The 21,780-nt window shown below is 39.6% G+C and overlaps 1 protein-coding gene across 6 annotated transcripts in view; it reads right to left on the bottom strand.

Annotated features, from left to right (window-relative positions):
- The window catches only part of mtd (mustard), a 952,680-nt gene that overhangs the window by 348,525 nt on the left and 582,375 nt on the right, over positions 1-21,780 (bottom strand). For all 6 annotated transcript variants that reach the window (XM_067157991.2, XM_067157992.2, XM_067157994.2 and 3 more), the window contains one exon: positions 6,937-7,144. In XM_067157991.2, the coding sequence (XP_067014092.2) occupies positions 6,937-7,144 (208 nt within the window). The remainder of the gene's footprint in view (positions 1-6,936; positions 7,145-21,780) is intronic.

Here is a 21,780-nt window from a genome sequence, read left to right as displayed (position 1 = left end):
ACATAATAAAATTCAAGTACTAGTGAAAGTGAGGAGGAGGAGGAAAGCTTGTCCTGCAAGTGCTAATTGTCAATTTCCACTGTGTGGGTCTTGCGGAACTGTCATTTGCTTGAAGTGCGCTGAATTATAAAGGCTTAAAGCTTTCTTATGGTGATTAAAAAGAGTAATTTTTCTCCTTCTTTGAAGGTTTGATCCCATAACTCTTTGCTTGAACTTTATTAGAACAGACTGATATAGAGACTTTTTCCCCATTGCAAATCTGTGCAAATGTAAATATGTAAATCCTATTCTTTATGACAGAACCATATAACTTAATAATATGAAGCAAAATTTGAGTATGGTTATAGGATATTAAAAATAATTGTTTTTGGAATTGCAATTTTTTTAAATAAATTGATTTGAAGAATGTTGTAGAAGAGGAACTGTCAAATGTATATTTTCATTCAAAATGAGCAGATAAATCTCGTGCAATTTCAGAAAAGTTTCCAAACCTGATACAATATCTGGTAGAAAAACTTATTTACACTTGGGTCCCTTGGACCCATGGGTGTAACCAACGTAATATTTTTTCACCATGAAAGCTACGGGTTAATGATACGAGGTTTAACGAAATTAAATGACAATTAAAATTTTAAAATTTACTCCCTGGATCTAATTTGCAATGCCTTATATTCTGATAAAATGATAGAAAATATAAATTACAGTAGATTAAGATATTGTCTTGAAGTGGAATAATATACAGCAATCAAATTAGGAGTAAAAATAACACGCTAAAATACACAAACTAAAAGGGTCAATAGAATAAAACTTGGTTAACAATAAAAATTAAAACTAATAGGATACACACTGTTACACACAATAAAACAGGCCATTATCCCTCATAAAATGGATTACTAAGTCTGCCGACTACTTGTCTCGTAGGTTGAGGGAGATGGTACTCGGAAGTTTTTTAGACTACGGCGCAGATCGACCGGGTCCACGCACACCGTAAGGATATGTGCCACGGTAAGACAATTGAATGTTGTTATGATTGTTAGTATAACAGAGTAATGCCTTGATAATAATGAACAGTTTGTTCTAGTTGTTGTACTTTAACTGGGAACCTTTTTATTTTCATTACTTCCCGTTCTTGATAATTTATTTCATTCTAATGTTTATGATCATAACGTCACTTTCTATGAGTGACACAATACTACTACGATTACTACTACAATAATAATAATAATAATAATAATAATAATAATAATAATAATAATAATAATAATAAACCCCAAGAACGGCAATGTCAAGAAAGATCTTGATGATGATGATTCTTGTTGTTTAAAGAGGCCTAACATCTAGATCATCGGCCCCTAATGGTACGAAATGAGGCGAAATGGAATGACAAATTAAAAGTCCAAAATCCTCCACTGACCAAAATTCAAAACGTGAGAACGAAGAATGAATGGATGGATGGATAGGAATTTAAAACAATCAGTGGATCCGACACGCAATGTCTCGCATTCACAGAAACTGGCGTGAAATAATAGTATTACTGACCAAGGGACTGCGTCTATAGCATAATACTGAATCCATTTTGCTTTTAATCCAAAGGGTCCAAAATCCAAGTCATCGGCCCCTCACAATGGTACTTATCGCTAGGAAAGTAGAACCATGGTATTTGTCATGCTGCAGTACTAATCAACAGTAGCGCAGACTCGGGGTAATCCACACATATGGTACTACTCACAGGTAATGAAATTCGCACATGTAATACATACCTATGGGGTTTCGCACATCGCGGCGCCATTTACAGGCAACGCAAACCTAGGGTATTCATCACGTAAGTGTATTAACCACAGGGACTCGCGCTATCCGTGGTGTTGCTCATATAGTGCTACCAATCACAGGTACTGTAAAAGCCGGCAACGTACTCTTTTGCTACTAATCACAAACCTATTTGGTACCGAACATAGTGGTACTACGCGCAAGTAAAAGCGACCCATGGTGTTCCCCGCGTGGTGGCACTAATCACAAGTAGTTTCATGGTTCTAATACAACCATCCCTTAGTCGCCCCTTTTAGTCGCCTCTTACGACAGGCAGGGGATACCGTTGGTGTATTCTTCGTCTGAGTCCCTCACCCACAGGAGGTGGGATAAGAACGATGTTAAAGAACTGGGCATACAAGCATAAGATGCAGAAGACCGAAATCTTTTCAGAGCAGCCATGAAGACTTTTGGGACTTTCTGGGACGAGAAACGGGCAACTGGTGCGAAATGGACAGACGAACGTCGTACTAAACACAGTGAGCTAATGAAGACGATGTGGGTCAAGTGAAAAAATGAACAAATGTCAGAATGTAAAGTGAGGCTTATCGTGGTCCCTATACTCCGCACGGCCTTACTTCTAAATTGAAGTTTCGCAAAACAAATGAGCATCGCCTTCTGTTGCCAGCGCGCTACGCCTGCGAGAACAGCTGATGCAATATGACCGCGGTAAACAGCCCTTTTAAATTGTAATACATACTCAGAAAAACGAATGAATATGGATTGAAAACAAATTCACAAGAACTACACTTTCTAACAATATCTGGCACTAAAAGAGAATATATTATTAACAATAAAAGAGAATGAGGAAATAATACATCACTAACGGCTGATGGCTGGCACAGAAAGGCTGTTATGGCCTACAGACGGAACACTCTACTGATCTCAGAGCCACTGGAACCCTCCAACAATATGAAAAACACAATAAATCTTGAAGGAAAATGCAAAAGATTGCAAACCGTACCGAATACCACACACGCTGAGCGAGAGAGGTTAACCACGTGGCGAATGTAAATATTAGAGTTGGCAACTGGGTTTCGAGATCGTGCTCTGCCGATATAAATCGATATGAATGGCAGCTTGGGATTGGTTGGATGTCTATGCTTCAGCGCATAACCACCAGACAGAGCCAAAATCTGCTAAAACGTCAATTTAGAAGTAGAGCCGTACGGAGTATAGTTGGGCGATAGTCACTCGGGATAGTTTCATCAATATTAAATATGTTTGACATTTTTTGGACACACTAGAAAGGATTATTCAGTATACAGTAATAAATTGGATGAAGGAGACCAGACGAGACCTGACTTAATTGAACATCAGGGAAGACATGAGAAATCTGGAAGTTTTCAGGACCTCAGTAAATAAACGCACATTTATGGTGAAAACTTGCAGCAGGACCGGTACAATGGTCAGAAGAATAGAAGAGGCAACACTGAGTTCATGAAGAGATTTTGGAAGAATAGGAAAGCCAGGCTGAGTGGCTCAGAACCCCCTGTGGGTGGGGGCGGTAGAATAACACCCACGGTATCCTCTGCCTGTCGTAAGAGGCGACTAAAAGGGGCCCCAGGGGCTCTGAACTTTGGATCGTGGGTTGGCGGCCACGGGGCCTTCAGCTGAGTCCTGGCATTGCTTCCACTTACTTGTGCCAGGCTCCTCACTTTCATATATCCTATCCGACCTCCCTTGGTCAACTCTTGTTCTTTTCCGACCCCGACGCTGTTAGATTTGCGAGGCCTAGGGAGTCCTTCATTTTCACGCCCTTCGTGGCCCTCGTCTTCCTTTGGCCGATATCTTCATTTTTCGAAGTGTCGGATCCCTTCAATTTTTCCCTCTGATTAGTGTTATATTGAGGATTGTTGCCTAGTTGTACTTCCTCTTAAAACAATAATCACCACCACCACCACCACCACCACCACCACCTGAGTGGCTCAGACGGTTGAGACACTGTCCTTCTGACCCTAACTTGGCGGTTTCGATCCTGGCTCAGTGCGGTAGTATTTGACGGTGCTCAAGTAAGTCAGCATCATGTCGGTAGATTAAATGGCACGTAAAAGAACTCCTGTGGGACTAAATTCCAGCACCTCGGCGTCTACGAAAACCGTAAAAAGTAGTTAGTGGGACGTAAAGCAAATAATATTAAGAATAGGAAGATGAAAGTCATCAAAGCCAATGAGCGCAAGTTCCAACGCACTATGAATTGGTATGCATGTATGTTGAGCCCGATGGCTGGTTGGATCCTCAACAGCTCCGCCATTAGCTGTCGTAGATGGCCTGGGCATTATCGTATAGCCTCAGATATCATGCTGTCGAAATCGAAGCCGCCATGTGCAGCTTCCTAATACTATAGTCAACTACTGTAGATGGCTCTGCTACTATACTGATACTGAAGCGTGACCTTGAGGCTTCACCACTCGCCGAACGAGCTGTACCGCTGATCAACAGATGGCGCCAGGGTTGCCAACTGCGGATTTCAAAAGTATCGTAATGGGTGTTAAAAATTATGGATATGTTATCAGTATTATCATACGTTTTGGATAAAATACACTTTTATTACTCACCGTCGAAAGACGTACCGGTACATACGCAGGTAGCATGGCGTCGGCACTCAGCGAATTCGTCTCAGCAGGAAGAATCCCGTAACTCGAGGCTCACGAAATTTGACGGTTACCGCCTCCACGCTTTCGAATCTATCCTTCACGAAGCTACGGATTGCTTCCGCAGTGTAAATAATGTGCGAGCTGCCGCCGGAGATCACCACGAAGAGGAATTATAATTCCACAGGTTTTCTGTTCAGAGTATCTACATTTTGATAACAGTTGACCACCTGATCGCGTTAAGCGTGCCAACAAAACAAAATCGCACAATGGCAACTCATGGGCAATATTATAAACAATTTTCAAAATTATCGTATGCTTAACAAGTGTCGTAACATAAGTTAGTATCGTAAATCGTAACCGTCTCCATGAGTATCGTACAGGTTGGCATCCATGGACGGAGCTGAAGAAAAACAACTGCTGCACGATATGGCAGATATTTTGGATTCAGGAGGTCAAATGGACTGTATCGCGAATGACCTGTCTAAAGCATTTGATAGGGTGGATCATGGGAGACTACTGGCGCAAATGAGTGCAGTTGGACTAGACAAAAGGGGGTTGCTATATTTCTAGAAAAGAGATCTCAGAGAATTAGAGTAGGCGAAGCTTTATCTGACTCTGTAATAATTAAGAGGTGAATTCTTCAAGGCAGTATTATTGGACCTTTATGTTTTCTTATATATCTATATAAATAATTGGATGTTGGTATGTTTGAAGCTAACAGACTCAAAAACTACTGGACCGATTTCACTGAAATTTTTCCAGTTTGTTCTTATTACATCTGAGAGGGATTATGAAGTGGTTTGAACGAAATCTGATTGGTAGTTCGGCACTAAGGGGTAAAAAATAAAATAGAGGAAGATAAGCAAACCGCAAGACAAGTCTGATCAGCGGGCTGCCTACCCAACAGTATGTGAAGATTATGATGTGTTCCTTAAAACTTATTTCTGCTTTTATCAAATAATGTGGGGGCAGGACACCATTCCCAGCCCAAGGGGAGAGGATGAAATGTGAAAGTAACCGAAAACGACCGATATTAGTGTCGTATATGCTGAGGTAAATAAATGTACACAGGCAGGAGAACGCCTGTCGGGTTTTGCTAGTATATATATAAACGATATGAGTAAAGGAGTGGAATCAGAGATAAGGCTTTTTGCAGATGATGTTATTCTGTATAGTAGAGTAATAAATAAGTTACAAGATTGTAAGCAACTGCAAAATGACCCCAATAATGTTGTGAGATGGACAGTAGGCAATGGTATGATGATAAACGGGGTTAAAAGTCAGGTTGTGAGCTTCACAAATAGGAAAAGTCCTCTCAGTTTTAATTACTGTGCTGATGGGGTGAACATGGGCGCCCATATGACAGTTTCTAGAGGGGGGCCCAGACCTGGGGGTGCGTAGTAATTTTTAATATTTTGGAAGATAAATGGCGGTTTGTATTCTGCGGTAGAATAACCCACGGTATCCCCTGCCTGTTGGTGGTGGACGGTACTACCGCCTTTACGTAATACTGATTTTTAAATCATTTTCTTGAAAGGAAAACACGTGACTACACTAGATTTTTGCCTTTCCCTGAGAGGTAGAGTGGGGCCGCGGCCCCACCCTGCCCCCGGGTATGGGCGCCCTTGGGGGTGAAAGTTCCTTTTGGGGATCATTGTAAGTATCTAGGGGTTAATATAAGGAAAGATCTACATTGGGGTAATCACATAATTGGGATTGTAAATAAAGGGTACAGATCTCCGCACATGGGTTATGAGGGTGTTTAGGAGTTCTAGTAAGGATGTAAAGAAGAGGGCATATAAGTCTCTGGCAAGACCCCAACTAGAGTATGGTTCCAGTGTATGGGACCCTCACCAGGATTACTTGATTCAAGAACGGGAAAAATTCCAAAGAAAATCAGCTCGATTTGTTCTGGGTGATTTCCGACAAAAGAGTAGCGTTACAAAAATGTTGGAAAGTTTGGGCTGGGAAGAACTGGGAGAAAGAAGACTTGCTCGACTAAGTGGTATGTTCCGAGCTGTCAGCGGAGAAATGGCGTGGAATGACATAAGTAGACGAGTAAGTTTGAGTGACGTCTTTAAAAGTAGGAAAGATCACAATATGAAGGTAATGTTAGAATTCAAGGACAACTTGGGGCAAATATTCATTTATAGTAAGGGGAGTTAGGGATTGGAATAACTTACCAAGAGACATGTTCAATAAATTTCCAATGTCATTGAAATCATTCAAGAAAAGGCTAGGAAACCAACAGATGGGGAATCTGCCACCTGGGCGACTGCCCTAAATGCAGATCGGTATTGATTGATTGATTGACCAGTAACCAACAGTTTCGGAAATGCGCGCCAAACAACGGCTATAGGAAGGATACCACTATGCGCCGTCACTTACCAGAAGCCACTGTTTTCCTCACATTTTAGAAATGAAAAGCGAAACCAATTGAGACAATATGGTGCATCTTTATTTCCTATGCTTGAAGTAAGTTGCACTGAAAACATCAAACGTGGAAGTGTATGTGCTTCTTTTGAGAACTTACCTGAAATGTCGGAGGTAGGACCTAGTTCGTGGGAGCCAGGAACAGCAGACTCGGGCTGTGTCGAATCCGACTCATTCTCCTTGAGAGGTACCTGTAATACCTGTCCCGGAAACAAGAGCCGAGTATTCAGCCTGTTGATCTCCGCCAGTTCCGACGGCGTCGTGTCGAAACGCGCCGCTACTGACGTCAGTGTATCCGAGGCTGCCACCTGGAATACAGGAACACGTATTTGAGTACCGACAGGATTAAATGGGAGTTGCAGTGACCATCTCCTCAATATTAAAAAAAGCTCAATTTATGTATAAATAACATTGATACCTGGATAGCTTAAACTTCTACATTTCTAGAGCTCCTTTTGGCGAAGTCAGTTTACTGAGCCACAATTAAATTATATTTATAGTTTGAAAAACTGATCACATTCAAATCACGAAAACAATTCAGACACAAGACATTGCATAGAGTGAATAAAGACTAGCATGTACTTATTTTCACTCTTTTTGAAGTATTTACCCTTGATTTTGATGTGAATGTAGAAGATTCACTTCCAAACCTCCGCATAAAGGCTTCTATAATTATGATCTATAAAATTCAAAACAAATTAGTCCGCTCAAACACATCAGTAATTACCAATTCACAGATTCATAATTATGAAACAAGAATTATTTATAATATTCACTAAAATCAGATTCATTCCACTAGTTATGGTCAAAACTCTCTTTGGCATTTTTCTATAACTATGTATAACTCGCTTCCAAAAAATATAAAAATGTTACCAACTTTATCTATCTTCAAAAGTAACGTAACTAAATACCTGAAATAGTATGGTAATTATGGTTAGGAAGCTTTGTCCTATCTTATCTCTTACACCATGTTAAATTATATACTTACTGTATTTTATTTTGTAATCAGATTGTGAATATAGCTGCCATTGTCATTTATTTGTATTGCACCAAGAAGAGCCTTGGCTCAGGTGCCTATATTGAAATGAAATAAATAAAAAAAAGATGATGTCCCACAACAGTTAATAGATAACTACAACATGTACAGTGACAACCTTATTTCAGTAAAGTTAGGAAATCATCTGACTGAATGGGAACCGATCAGCAGAGGCGTGAGACAAGGTTGTGGACTTTCTCCTTTGTTATTCATTATCTACATGAACAACATAATGCTGGAATGGAGGTATGAAAGGCATGGATCAATCCCAGTCAGCAGATATATCACACATCTAGATACCATACTCTTTGCTGATTATGTTGCATTGGTAGCATCTTCAGTGGTCAGTATTTAATCTCCAGAAAGCCTCTTCAAAATTCTACATGATCGTTTCACCAGAAAAGAGCAAAATAATGGCCTTTAAGGGGAAGGACCCTATCCCCCAGTAAAATCTGCTTAGATAATATAATTTTTGAGTCAGTGATACCTGGGATACAATTATCTTATCAAGGGGAAAATGATATCTCTGCAAAAATAACCAACTTTACCAGAGCAACAGGAATTATAAATCACATTATGAAGCCATCTCTTATCCAAAAACACACTCGCTTACGTCTTTATAACACTTTAGGCAGACCAACCCTTTGCTACGACAGTGAGGCATGGACAATAAGAACTCAAGACATTTTCAGAATTGCAACACGAGAATTACAGAACAGCAGGCTATACAAAATGGGATCGTAAAAGAAATGAAGATGTACTTATGGGACTGAGTGTGAAACCAGTGATCAATTACAAGAAAACTGGGAGTCACGTTCAAAGGAGGGAATCTGGAATAATACCAAAGGAGATCCTACGCTACCAACCAAGACAACACAGATCTATAGGACGTCCAAAGAAGCGATGGAAAGAAAATTCAAGACCGCAACGGGCCACATGGCCCAATAATTGGAAGGATGATGATGATGATGAGGTAGTAGTATTGGAAAGAGTAGGTGAAGAAAGGGCGATAATACTGGAAAACATTCAAGAAAGAAAGAAGAAAATTGATCAGGTCACTGCTTACGATGGAAATATTTATTAACACAGGCACTGGAAGGAACAGTTGCAGGGAGAAGTTTGAGAGGAAGAAAGAGGTATCAGATGATTGACTGCGTGAATATTAATGGAAGATACTGTAAGACTAAAAGGACGGCAGAAGACAGATCAGCTTGGAAAATGCATGCTAAAACCTGGGATAGGCAGACGAACTGATGATGACGATGCGAATAAAATTATAAAAGTTACTAAAAATAACACTCGTAAATAAACCTAGTTCTTTTTTAAGCATGCAAATGACAATTACTTGCAGCTATGGCGATACTTATGCATGTTCGTAATCATAAATCTGATACTGAAGTGAAGAAAATGGGCTTAAATATAAACAAAAACGTCCGAGATTTTAGAATGGAGTTTGCGGGGGAAAGAAGTGAAATGGGACGTTTTAAGATTTTAATATTCATTTAGTACGAGCAAGCTATGCCAACTGTTCTTGATGAACTATTTGAAGGCAAGATTTCTATATATACGGTATGCATGTAATTACTCGAAGAATGCTGTATATTTATGAACTCTCTGCTATGTATGGTAATTCACGTAGAAGACCTATTGTTGATTAGATACGTAATATAAATGCAGAGGTTTATTTATAACTAGCTATAGTAGGTACCCGTCATTGAAGGAGTATATCTGTATAATAGCGGAGATGAGTGGTAGCAGTAATGACAAACCATGGCTGACTTAATACGTCGATCTAGTTAGCTCCAAGTTAGCGTAGCGTAGCGTAGCGTAGATCTAGTTGGTCGTGCACAAACCACAATGCAACCAAGACCAACTACAATGCTCCATGTGTAAGTGCGACGTTAAATAAATACCGGTAAATGAATACATAAATAAATAAATACATTAATAGTTGTAGTGGTACTCACGGGGATGCAATACTTTTAAAAATATGATCAGAATAAGGCTGTAACCTTTCGTGTTGAGGGTTTCCTTCATAAATACTCATTTATAACCACAATTTGTATAGTAATTTACGCTTAACCACAGCAGCCAAGCAGGGTAACGCTCTTTCTTCGATTTCGCGGTCTTGTTAGTACGTGACTTTATGACGATTCTCCTTATATCTTTTGCGAACTACCCTGCAATCAGCTGATCGTGATGTTGACCTCACGCCGCAACATGGATAAAGAGGCGCTATTCGCACTCTCCTGTCTGCTGTCATTTATTGATGGGTACAGTACTTTTGCATCCATCTCGTGGCACAGGCCAGAGTAAAGTGTAGCTTCCACCCAAGTCCCAGTCAACATCCATGGCTGTGACAATATGGAAGTTGCTGGGGTATGGGTAGTGCTGAGTAATGACATTCAGAGCATGACTAGTGCATCTGAGTGTTATGAAAGGTGCTGCTCATACGGTCAGTCGTGCTGCAATAGTACTTTCTGACCCAGTGAGGAAAGCAATGGCAAACTACCTCACTCCTCATCTTGCCTAGTACGCCTCATTTTGGTGCTGCCATTGGTTTTTGGGATTTCCTTATAAACGCATAACCTTTGGTGGTGCTATTTGAGGATCCAACCAGCCTCTGGGCTGATGACCTAACAGACAGATTCGCACTCTATGATGATTAATGCTGTAGAGTTTCGGCTGTCTAATTTTGCAACAGTGATTCTATACTGCGTATTTTCAACATTTTCCGTAATACGAGAGCCAAGCCCCCTTACGTATGTGACCACTGAAAACATGGCGGACGTCCGTTCAGCCAGGCAGCGCTTCCGCCTCTCATTCCAGCTCGTTGGGCAGGAGGAGTAAAGACAAACCACGGCCTACTTGATGCGTCGCTTTAGTTAACTCCAAGTTAGCGTAGCGTTAATCTAGTTGGCCGTGGACAAACCATACCTTAACCAACAGCAATAGTCAGTGCAGTGTTATGTTATTGTCGATAAGTTTTAGAGAACTTACTATAGTAGTAGTAGAGCAGTCGAGGCCGAGCTTCATTCCTGCCCCCGCCCCCTACCCCTCATTCGAGTGATCGTTCCGTCATGGTTTTCTTTTCATTTCGACAGTCTTCTTCATTATTCACTCAATCAACACGAGTTTTTCAGCTTATAAAACAGTCGCAACAACAACCAACCACAGTTAGTTCGTCATTACAACACCTGAACATCATTTTCATGTCGTCAATGTTCGCCGTTGACAGAACTGGAAATAAAAACCCGAATTCGCGAATATGTCTATTATTACAGCTCGAACGGTACACTTTTATCAGATAAAAACGCTGGAAAATATATTTTCTGTAAGTTATGTTTAATTTTTAGATAGAACTAATATTTCCGAATATATTCGGAATTTAGTGAAAAATATGATTATTGCCAAGTATCCATGTTATTTCTCGTATGTTAAAAGGTATGAATCAACTGCCAAGTAATTCGAACAAATAACTTTGTAAAATATTCCCGTTTGTAGTTTTTATTCCATCTCGGTACTTGGAATTACCGGTACTTTCTACCTATTAGAATAAATATTTGCTCTCTAATCTCCCAATGCTCAACAGATAATATTGAAACGTGTTCCGTACGGACTGACGGACGAGATAACGACCTATTCTTGTAAACACAACATTCAGCGTGTGTGACAATGTCAACTGAAAGTTACCCTTTTCAACGCTGCATAAAATTCGAAACAGATGCAACAGATAAATTCGTTCCCTTCAATTCCGTTTTATCGCAGATCAAACGAATGAATTAAAAGCTTTAACAAGATCAATTGGCCGATTTCGCTAGCGCACGCAACTTAACTTTAATCAATGCAGTGAGGTAACTCAGCTGTTTAGCGAGGACGACCACAGCGCAACTAGCGGACACAAATGTAACCGAACATATGGCGAGTGGGTAACAACCTTGGCCTAATCGATGGAGGTAATAGCGCGTGAACGAGTGGCAGCGGCTTTTAAAAATAGAGCATCCCACAATTTGCAACAATGCAATCAGACGAGTGAAAGTATGTCAGGATTGTTTAAAATAGAAGTTAATATTACGTTAAGGCGTCAAGTTCGAGTCCCGTTGGGCGAAAATGTTCGTCACCAGAACGCTGGCTGGCAGGATAGGAGAGGTGATTGTATACAATTTCTAATCACTAGATTGCGTGCGAAAAGCCTGGATTTAATTCCAAATCTCTCCGCGGTGTTCATATGGGGTGAGGGAATAGATAGCGATTCGTCCGTCGGATGGCGACGTTAAGCCTCGAGTAGACCCCTTGGTGTTACTTCCCCTGTGGGTGGGGGCAGAAGAATAACACCCACGGTATACCCTGCCTGTCGTAAGAATCGACTAAAAGGGCCCCCAAGGACTCGCAACTTGGGGGCGTGGGTTGGCGACCGCGGGGCCCTTAACTGAGCCCAGGCATTGCTTCCACTTACTCGAATCAGACTTCACTTTCATCCATCCTATCCGACCTGCCTTGGTCAACTCTTGTTCTTTCCGACCTCGACGGTATTAGAGCATTCGAGGCGTACGGAATATTTCATTTTCACGCCCTTCGTGGCCCCCCTTGTCTTTCTTTGGCCGACACCCTCAAGTTTCGAAGTGTCGGATCCCTTCCTTTATTTGACGTCAGGAAGGGTATCCAGTCGTGAAAACTCACTACGAAGATTCATTTCACTTCATACCGGACCCTAGACAAAAAGGGACAAGGGTTGGGCATACATAAAACTTCACGTAAGACACGGCCGGAGTTAGGACAATTCTACGAGTAATCACGAATATCTCCATTATTATTCCCCTTTAAAACCATTTCCAACGTGCCTTCCTTCGAGCCACGCATTATCCAAACTTCTCTACATCTCTACCGGTCCTTGCCCCCACCCTAAGGTGTTGCTTAACTGTAATCGGCGATGGAACGCCCTCCCATCTTACACCAAAATAAAACTACGGAATTGCACAATATGATTCACAACAACAATTGTAATAGGAAATATTGTATATAAATAATGTAAACAGACACTTTCAATATTAATTATATAATTTAACAGACAGTGAAAATAATGTAGTATAGGATTCTCTCTAAAAATTAATCCATGAATGTATGCCTCGAATTAACCCAACAAAACCAAATATGTATTATGTACATCTTGATAAAACTGAAATTGTAAATATCCTAAACTATGTGCTTTGAATAATAATAATAATAATAATAATAATAATAATAATAATAATAATAAAACAATGAACACTGCCATTGAGGCGGTAGAAGTGGGATCCCTCGCTGAGTCCGATGAAAATCTAACCCAGGAGGGTAAACGGATTAACAAAGAAAGAAAGAAAGAAAGAAAGAAAGAAAGAAAGAAAGAAAGAAAGAAAGCAAAAATACGATTAACTAATAGGCCAGGCCAGAACTCCTTCCATCTCCTCATGTATTTCCACAAATCCCTAACCGAACTCCTCAGTTTTAAACCGCCTGAATCTCTTGGCTACAGAGAAGGCGTTACCTTCTAGATGGCCCGCCTCCTCCTTCAAGGGAGAAACGAAAATTTATAACAAAAATACACGGGATATGCTATAAATGATCAGAAATCATACTATGTACATTTTTTAGGTTCAGCTAACATTAATAGAGAAATTGCTTATTTCAGCTCTGAAACTTTCGACTGTGAACACTCCTCTGCTATTATTCCGTTAAATGTGCAGTGCTCATTCCGATCAGTGTCTCCGAGTAGGGATTGACCAGCAGTATTAGGAATTGTATGCTAGAGAAGAAAGTTACCTAACTCCCCTGCTGTTTCCCGCTAATATTCAGGCAGGCTGTTGTCCGATTCATTGGCTGAATGGTCAGCGTTGAGGCCTTCGGTTCAGAGGGCCCCAGGTTCGAATCCCGGTCGGGTCGGAGATTTTAATCGCCTCTGATTAATTCTTCTGGCCCGGGAACTGGGTGTTTGTCCGAACACTTTCTTCTTCATATTCAGACAATACACTACATTACCAACCACCACAGAAACACGCAATAGTGATTACATCCCTCCATATAGGGTTGGCGTCAGGAAGAGCATGCGGCCGTAGAACAGGGCCAAATCCACACACACACACACACACACACACACACACACACACGCGCGCGCGCGCGCGCGCGCGCGCACGCCACAGTTCGCTCCCGCGACCCCACACGTGTGGGAAAAGCGGCAGAAAAAGAAGAAGATTCAGGCAGGCTGTTGTACTCCGTACGCAGCAGTAAACCCATCTATCGGAGATGAGTGAAAACATAACAGACAAAGAACATCACAACAAACAATGGTAAACGTAATGTTGTAGTTGATCAATTTTATGAACTTTCGATACTGTAGGCGTTCATCGTTTTCTTCCGACTCTGAAATACCACTCTTATCATAGTCGGTACGATAAAACTGAATAAAATATGAATGACTGGAGACTGTATTCTCTATAAATTCCGTTATGTAGTATTATTCGATAGGATCAATAACGTAAGTACTGTACTTAAAAATTAAATTTCAGGCGCCTTCCCCTGAACTACCTTTCATCCAGAGTGAATAAAATTGTTTATAGCTTTGACTGTAGTGTTTAATTAAATTCTGTTTACCTATTATCCCGTGGCTCGGCGTTGATATGGACTTGGCAACAAAAAATACAAATTCATGAATATCTCTTATTATAGCCGGTATGGTAAACTATATAAGACATAAATGATCGAAAATTTAATTCTAAAGTTCAGTTATGCAGTTTTTATAGATAGGAGCACTAATAACAAATATTTGAGAATTAAAGTTTAGGCTCAGCGTGAATGAAATGATTTATAGCCTAGATTGTAGTGGCGCATTCCCCGACTTTACATACAGATTTTCATTACCTAAATTCTCATCAGCAGTTTTCTCGCGATGCGTGTACGTATATACAGACAGAAATTACGGAAAAGTAAAAAGTGCATTTGTTTGTTATTGTGGACACGATCGGTACAGAAACACCGTTTTTTTTTTTTTAATTTTGAGCAATGTACAGACAAAACTCTTATTTTATAAGCACAAAAGGGTAAGGGTGTTATACTCTATAAGGAACACACTCCAGCCAATCAGTGGGTAAAGAAAACCCGAACGTCTGATCAGCAGCGACTGGAGAAATGCCATAAAATTTACAGCAAATGTAGTTCCAGTTCGTGCATTACCTTTCAGGTCCCAAGACAACAACCACTGTCGGCGTTGCCACAGTGGGACTGAAACACTTGGACACGTCTTGGGTTCCTGTCTGTTTAACAGCACACTACGGAATTCACGACATCATCGTATAAGATGTATGATTGCTGAAGCCCTGAGAGAAAAGCGTTATACAGTCTACGAAGAGGTATATGGATTGTCTCAGACAGGGTCAAGCCGGCGGATTGACATGATAGCTATATCATCAGGCTCAAGCAAAGGGTTCATAATAGACCCCACAATTAGAACCGAAGCGTCATCCACTCAACCACATGATGTACACAAGGAGGAATGTGATATATATGAATCTACAATTCCATACTATGCCGAGAAATATCATCTGGACTCACACATTCCACAACTTCTGTACGAAATTTAATTTGCATAACCAATTTATTAAGGGCACTGGGTTAGCAGCCCTGAAAGGATCATTAACAATAGTAAAAAGTCATTTATACTCTTAGCTATATCTTTGTCCTATGAGGAATTCCTCATGGATTTCAAATTATTGACTGATACAATTTATTATTATTAAGTAGGCTGTACTATGGCCTACCTATCATTTATAGACACATTTTAAACGACCCTTGTAAGTATTAATCAAATTTTTATGTAAGCTTTGTCTTTTTGGCAGCCTCCAAATGAGGGGAAGCAGAGATAAATAAATGCATTCTTGTTCTATATATATTTATATAGCATATACATCCAATGTCTATATTGATGAGTCATCTCTTCTTCATGGAACAATATTTTAATGCAACTAAAATCCACATTTGTCTTTCCAAAGGTATAAAGCAGTCTACACTCTTTTTGATAATGATTTATTTTGTCTCGCGCCATTTTTGGCTCTTCGTGCAACTCTTCCCGTCTACAACAATGAACATTACATATAAATAGCTCATTTGTAAAACAAGTCCATGCAAACTTTTAGGTCGATTGACCCAGCAGTTCGAGAGATACAGGGGGCTGTGACAGACAAAAGAGCATCGGAGTGACACAAGAGACCTCTATTCAAGACAACTGACCGTAAAAAGTGGGGCACGGTTGCCAGGTACTGATAATGAGTCAAGACTGTTTTTTTTTGCTGTCAGCTCTGAAGTTCGTGTGTGATTTCACCTGCATTACCTGAAGAAATGGTCGACCCTCCAACGTCGAACAAAAACGGTGCAATCAGCGCTACAACAATATCATAATATAATAAGGCTGTATTTAAAAATGAGGACAAGTATTTAAGGTTATTAACTTTTATAAATGAGGCAAAATAACAGTCCTTTTTGAAGATCGCCCCCTTTTGAATTCAGTTTTGAAGCGGAATTCACATGTAATGTATTTGTATGAGTCTTACAACGGAGATTTATTTAGAACGACATCTTAATCTTTTCTTCTTCTTTTTTTATTACCGCATAGATCACTTTAGTCAGTCCATCGTTCAGGTCTCTTTGAAGGGATTGTTCGGGCTTTGCGGTCTTCCCAGTACTTCAGACGCTCCGATCCTCGGTTGAAAATATACGTGTTGGTTTGTTTCGTGTAAGGGTAAAGCGGAGGTTTGTATTCTTGAGTTTTGTATTCAATTTTATCTTAATTGTGGTGTCTTCTGCTGTAAGGCCTATTTCCTTCATATCCTCTCTTACTTCTCTGATCTATTTACATCCTGATGTGCTATTTTTTCAGACGAGATTGTGTTATGCTAGTTGTTTCAGAAGTCTCGAATCCTACATCTTCATGATATGTCCAAAAAATCCCAGTCTCCTCTTACGCATAATACCTGTAATGGGTTCTAGCTCTTTGTACAAGACTTTGTGATAGTACATATATCACACCCCCGAATTATATGTAGAAGTTAGAGATATTGTCAGTATTCGATTTATTATTATTATTATTATTATTATTATTATCAGTATTATTATTATTATTATTATTATTATTATCAGTATTTCATTTGTATGTTTTGTCATTTATATTGGTAAGCTGGAAGATATCCACATATGTAGGTATGAGTAATTTGTTTTGCACGAGTGGGAAAACATTGCTGTAATAACTCTGGTAATTTGAATGAGTCATCTGGCTACCCCAGTGTCTGTTATGATGTACTTGTGTCAGGAAATTCCATTACTCGTGTATATATCCCAGCCTGATAAGATAAGCTTGTTGTTGTACCAGGAAAGTTTGGTGATTCATGAAAACTCCCCAGAGTTTGTTATTGTCTTGGGAGGAAGAAGTAGTTCAGGGCTTGGTCTTGATTTGAGATCACTCATGATTGGCTGGCAAGCACCAATCCAGACGTCTGATCTGAGAGGAGGGGAATGTTGATGTCTATAAAGGTTGGTCATACGGCGGCAACCAGAGGATTGTATGAAAGATGGTAAGAAACATTGTATGAGACATTGTACAGAGGATTGTATAGGAGATTGTATGAGAAACATTGTAAGGGTGATTGTGAAGGTGATTGTATAGGAACGAGAAGGAAGATAACTACAACTACAAAGACAACTGACGCACTGTACGGGAAGGAAGTGGTGCTGAGACACGGTACTGGATTGACATGGCTGCAATGGACTGGACTTCAAACGTTCGTGGAGCGTAGTCGTGTTATGTTTGTGGAGAGTGCTTGCGCATTAAGTATTGCAGCACTTGTGGCGGCCTAGCATTATATGTTGGTGAAAGCTATCTCAGACTTTCCATAAATTTATATGTTGAGGATCGACAGACGTGTGTATATATCTTTACAAGTGTTAAAATATGTGAACACAGTAGTACAAGGTACAGTATCTGTGTGAAGTGATAACTGCCGATTATGAGAATCGGTAAGTCGAATTGATATAGAGACAGTGAAGGGTATTTATCTTCATACATGTACATTGTTCATCGGACTATCTGCAAATGGTAGCTTAGTTCTCACTTTCGTTTTCCCACGATTTTCATTATTATTGTTGTTGTTGTTGTAAATATGGAGTCTTCCAGCAATATTTTATGTGTGTATTATATGTCTAATGTTGTATGTTGATGAGGTGCTCATGCACGGAATTTGTTCAGAATATAGTTAGCTATTTTAGAATCAGTGTTATTGATAAACCTAGGTGCAGTTCCTACCGTATTAGTCGTTTTCAGGAGGTTAGGTAAGGCCTGCAGCAGATGTACCAGTACGCAGCATTATGTACACGCCCTGGGATATAAAGTCTATCATGCTCTTATCTAAATTCGAGGGATCCATTCTGGTGAACTCTGGCGCCCATACTACGGACATTTCGGTTAATTATGCTTATTAATTTTATTAAGTTTTTGAGTAATTTTATTTATATATTTTTATTCATGATTTTATTTATTATTATCATCAACTTATTACAACTTTGTTCGGTATTATTCGCCAATGTCCATCTTTCTGATATTTTTTGTTGAAGCAGGTTCTTCCAATCCTCCTTTCAATTTTCTGAAGTCTGTCAGGCTTTGTTTATTCAGATGAAAAAGTGTTTCTGCTTCTTAATCTTTTATAAATAAGCAAATAAAAAATAAAAAAATAAAAAAAATAAAATAAATAAATAAAATAAATAAATAAATAAATAAAACCAAGTGCCGCGATTATTGTAACGTGTGTTCGGCTTCTTGGTTCTTACGACCCGTTTTAAGAGTAGGATGGCAGGTCAAGGATTCTAGCTTTTGTCATCTTGACTATTTTGTTAATCTGGGATGTAACCAGATAAAAATGTTGTATCATGAGAGTAAAAGCAGTGTACAAGTGGGGAGTGGTGACTCTGAAACATTTCATACAAAAAAAAGTCTCAAGCAAGGAAGTGCACTGTCACTATTATTGTTTATTATATTGATGGATGAAATCATAAAACGTGTAAAATAGGAGTATCAGTAGTGATGAAGTGTGGATGCTTTGGTATTTGCAGATGATGTGGCGATATGGGGAAAGGGAGAAAAAAAAAACGTACAAAGGAGACTGGGCATTTGGAATGAAAATCTGAAGAGTTTGGAATGGTAATTAGTAAAAAAAGAAAATGTTGTCATGCACTGTGGAAAAGAGAAAAAGAGAAGCCAAGTGAACACAGATAGAGAATGTAGAAGAGTTTACATATCTGGGTAGTATTATTAATGGAAGAATGAAATCAACCTTGAAATTAATAACAGACTAAGTAAAGGTACAACATTTCATCATCAAGTCAGAGAGCTTTTATGGGATGACGAAGTACCCATGAGAACGAAGTTATTAAACAGTATTTCATACCAATTGTAACATACGAACATTACGAACTAGAAACACTGGTAACTAATAAGAGACAAGATAATAAGATCCAAGCAGTAGAAATGAAAATTTTAAGAACATCGGTTAAAAAGACAAGAGACAGAATTCAAAATATTAAAATAAGAAGACAAATATAGAACCGTTAGTACAGAAGATACAGAAAGCAAGACAGATAGTTCGGACATGCAAAAAGAATGGGAAAGGAACAGGTAGCAAGAGGGGAATTGGAAAGGGAAGTTAAGGGAAAGAGACCAGTTGGAAGACCGAGAAGAAGGTGGATGGATCAGATTTGGAAGGACATTAGAGAAGCTGGATTGGATGTGGCGAAAGTAATGAAGCAGGAAAAGTGGAATTTACAGAAAGGAGTGGAGGAGGGTTGTTAACCACATCCGGGCGACTGGAGTTGGACATTGATGATGATGATGATGATGATGATGATGATGATGATGATGATGATGATGATGATAACAGTCGGAATACAAAGTTCAGTTCGTATCTTCCTGTTAGATTTCAGTATTGGTGCTTTGGTCATCATTCTAAATGTCTTGTTTTGAAGAACGTGTCTCCGCTTTTCTTTCCCATCCGTCTCCATGTCAAGCAGATTTCGCCGCTAGCCAATTAAGGATGCTCTGTACCTAGCCGTTTCGCAAGTCTATCGAGAAGACATGTCTGTGGGTGGACAGCTGAGTATGACAGTACAGCAGTCAGCTGACAAGCACGTGAGATACTTTACCGATCATATGATCATTGCATAGCCTGTGGAAATAAATTATTCTCCTGCACCGGACAAAACCGGTAGCAATGGGAACAATGACAACGTAATATAGGCCTGTATTAAGATCAGGGTCAGGTTATTTAGAATATTAAATTGGAATACGATAACGTCATAGGATCGCAGCACGTGACGGAAAAAAATGATCTGTTCATTTAGGCTCGTATTCACCAATATCAGTTACTGTTATCTTAGATTTCCAAAACCAGAGTAATTTCATTATCTTAGATAACGCTCACTTCTGTATTCACCACATAATTTAATATCTCGGTTTATCAAAACTGTTACCGAATGTCGTAACAGGGCGAACTTTGGTTCGCCGGAAGAGTTTGCTCAAGCCTCAAGTGGCTGGACAATTTAGATATAAAACTTTGAATATTTCAGGTGCCCATTTGTTTTCTGTTCTAAATTGTTACAAACCCAAACTGTCATTTTATTTTATTTTATATATATTGTGTAATTTGCCACAAGCAAAAAATATAACCAAATCTAAGTTTTCGTTTCAGTCTGAATTGAACCTTTAATTTTTCATTGTGACGCACGGAAAACAATTGACTACATGCTGACGCCACTATCGAAATGAAAATAAGTTTCTGATTCCATTCGGGAATTGCAAGTAATTTGTCACAAATTATGTCCGCTATTGAGCAGAAACGAAGAAAAAAAGACTTATATGACTTTCCAGGAAAGTGAATTACAATTTAATTTAGTGGCAGAAGGCATTAACATCATAGAGAATAAGAAAAATTATAGTCTACACATTGTATATTTCACTTTAAAAATAAGGCAGTATTCCTTAATTCTTCATTAAAAAGCCATCCAGTCGTGTAGAGTACAAGATATGAGCTATAATCGAGAATTAATCTTAGGCTTACCTATGTGTTGGGAATTACAGGTTATGTTCGATCATGGATAACAGTGACAGTGTCCAAGCTTTAGATAACCTAAATAGTGTTTTAGGATCAGTGTTTCCCCTGTGGGTGGGCGGTAGAATAACACCCACGGTATCCCCTGCCTGTCGTAACAGGCGACTACAAGGGGCCCCAGGGGCTCCGAACTTTGGAGCGTGGGTTGGCGACGACGCGACTCCTTAGCTGAGTCCTGGCATTGCTTCCACTTACTTGTGCCAGGCTCCTCACTTTCTTCTATCCTATCCCACCTCCCTTGGTCAACTCTAGTTCTTTTGCAACGGTATTAGGTTTGTGAGAGCTAGGGAGTCTTTCATTTTTACGGCCTTCGTGGCCCTTGTCTTCCTTTGGCCGATATCTTCAGTTTTCGAAGTGTCGGATCCCTTCCATTTTTTTTTCTCTCTGATTAGTGTTATATAGAGGATGGTTGCCCAGTTGTAGTAGTAGCAGCAAATTCTCCCGATATTGCAAGCAACTCAATTCTTCTTCTTCTTCTTCTTCTTCTTCTTGGTCTTCTTCTTCTTCTTCTTCTTCACGTTTTCATTCTTTCCGAGAAGGCTTGTTTACGTTCTTCCGACCACTTTGGTTTGTACTGTGTGTTGTCGTTGCTCTGATGTAGCTTCCCGATTGTTTACTTTATGTCTAAATATGAGAACTTTTCTGTTGTTTTGATTGATTGTAACCTGTAACCGTCTTGGGTATATCTTTCACCTGAGATTTTCCTTATTATCCTCCTCTCTTCTTTTTT

The sequence above is a fragment of the Anabrus simplex genome, chromosome 14 (genome assembly GCF_040414725.1).
Source record: "Anabrus simplex isolate iqAnaSimp1 chromosome 14, ASM4041472v1, whole genome shotgun sequence".
NCBI classification, from domain to species: domain Eukaryota; kingdom Metazoa; phylum Arthropoda; class Insecta; order Orthoptera; family Tettigoniidae; genus Anabrus; species Anabrus simplex.
The sequence above is the reverse complement of the archived record's forward strand: the minus strand, read 5'-3'. Positions and strand labels throughout refer to the sequence as shown.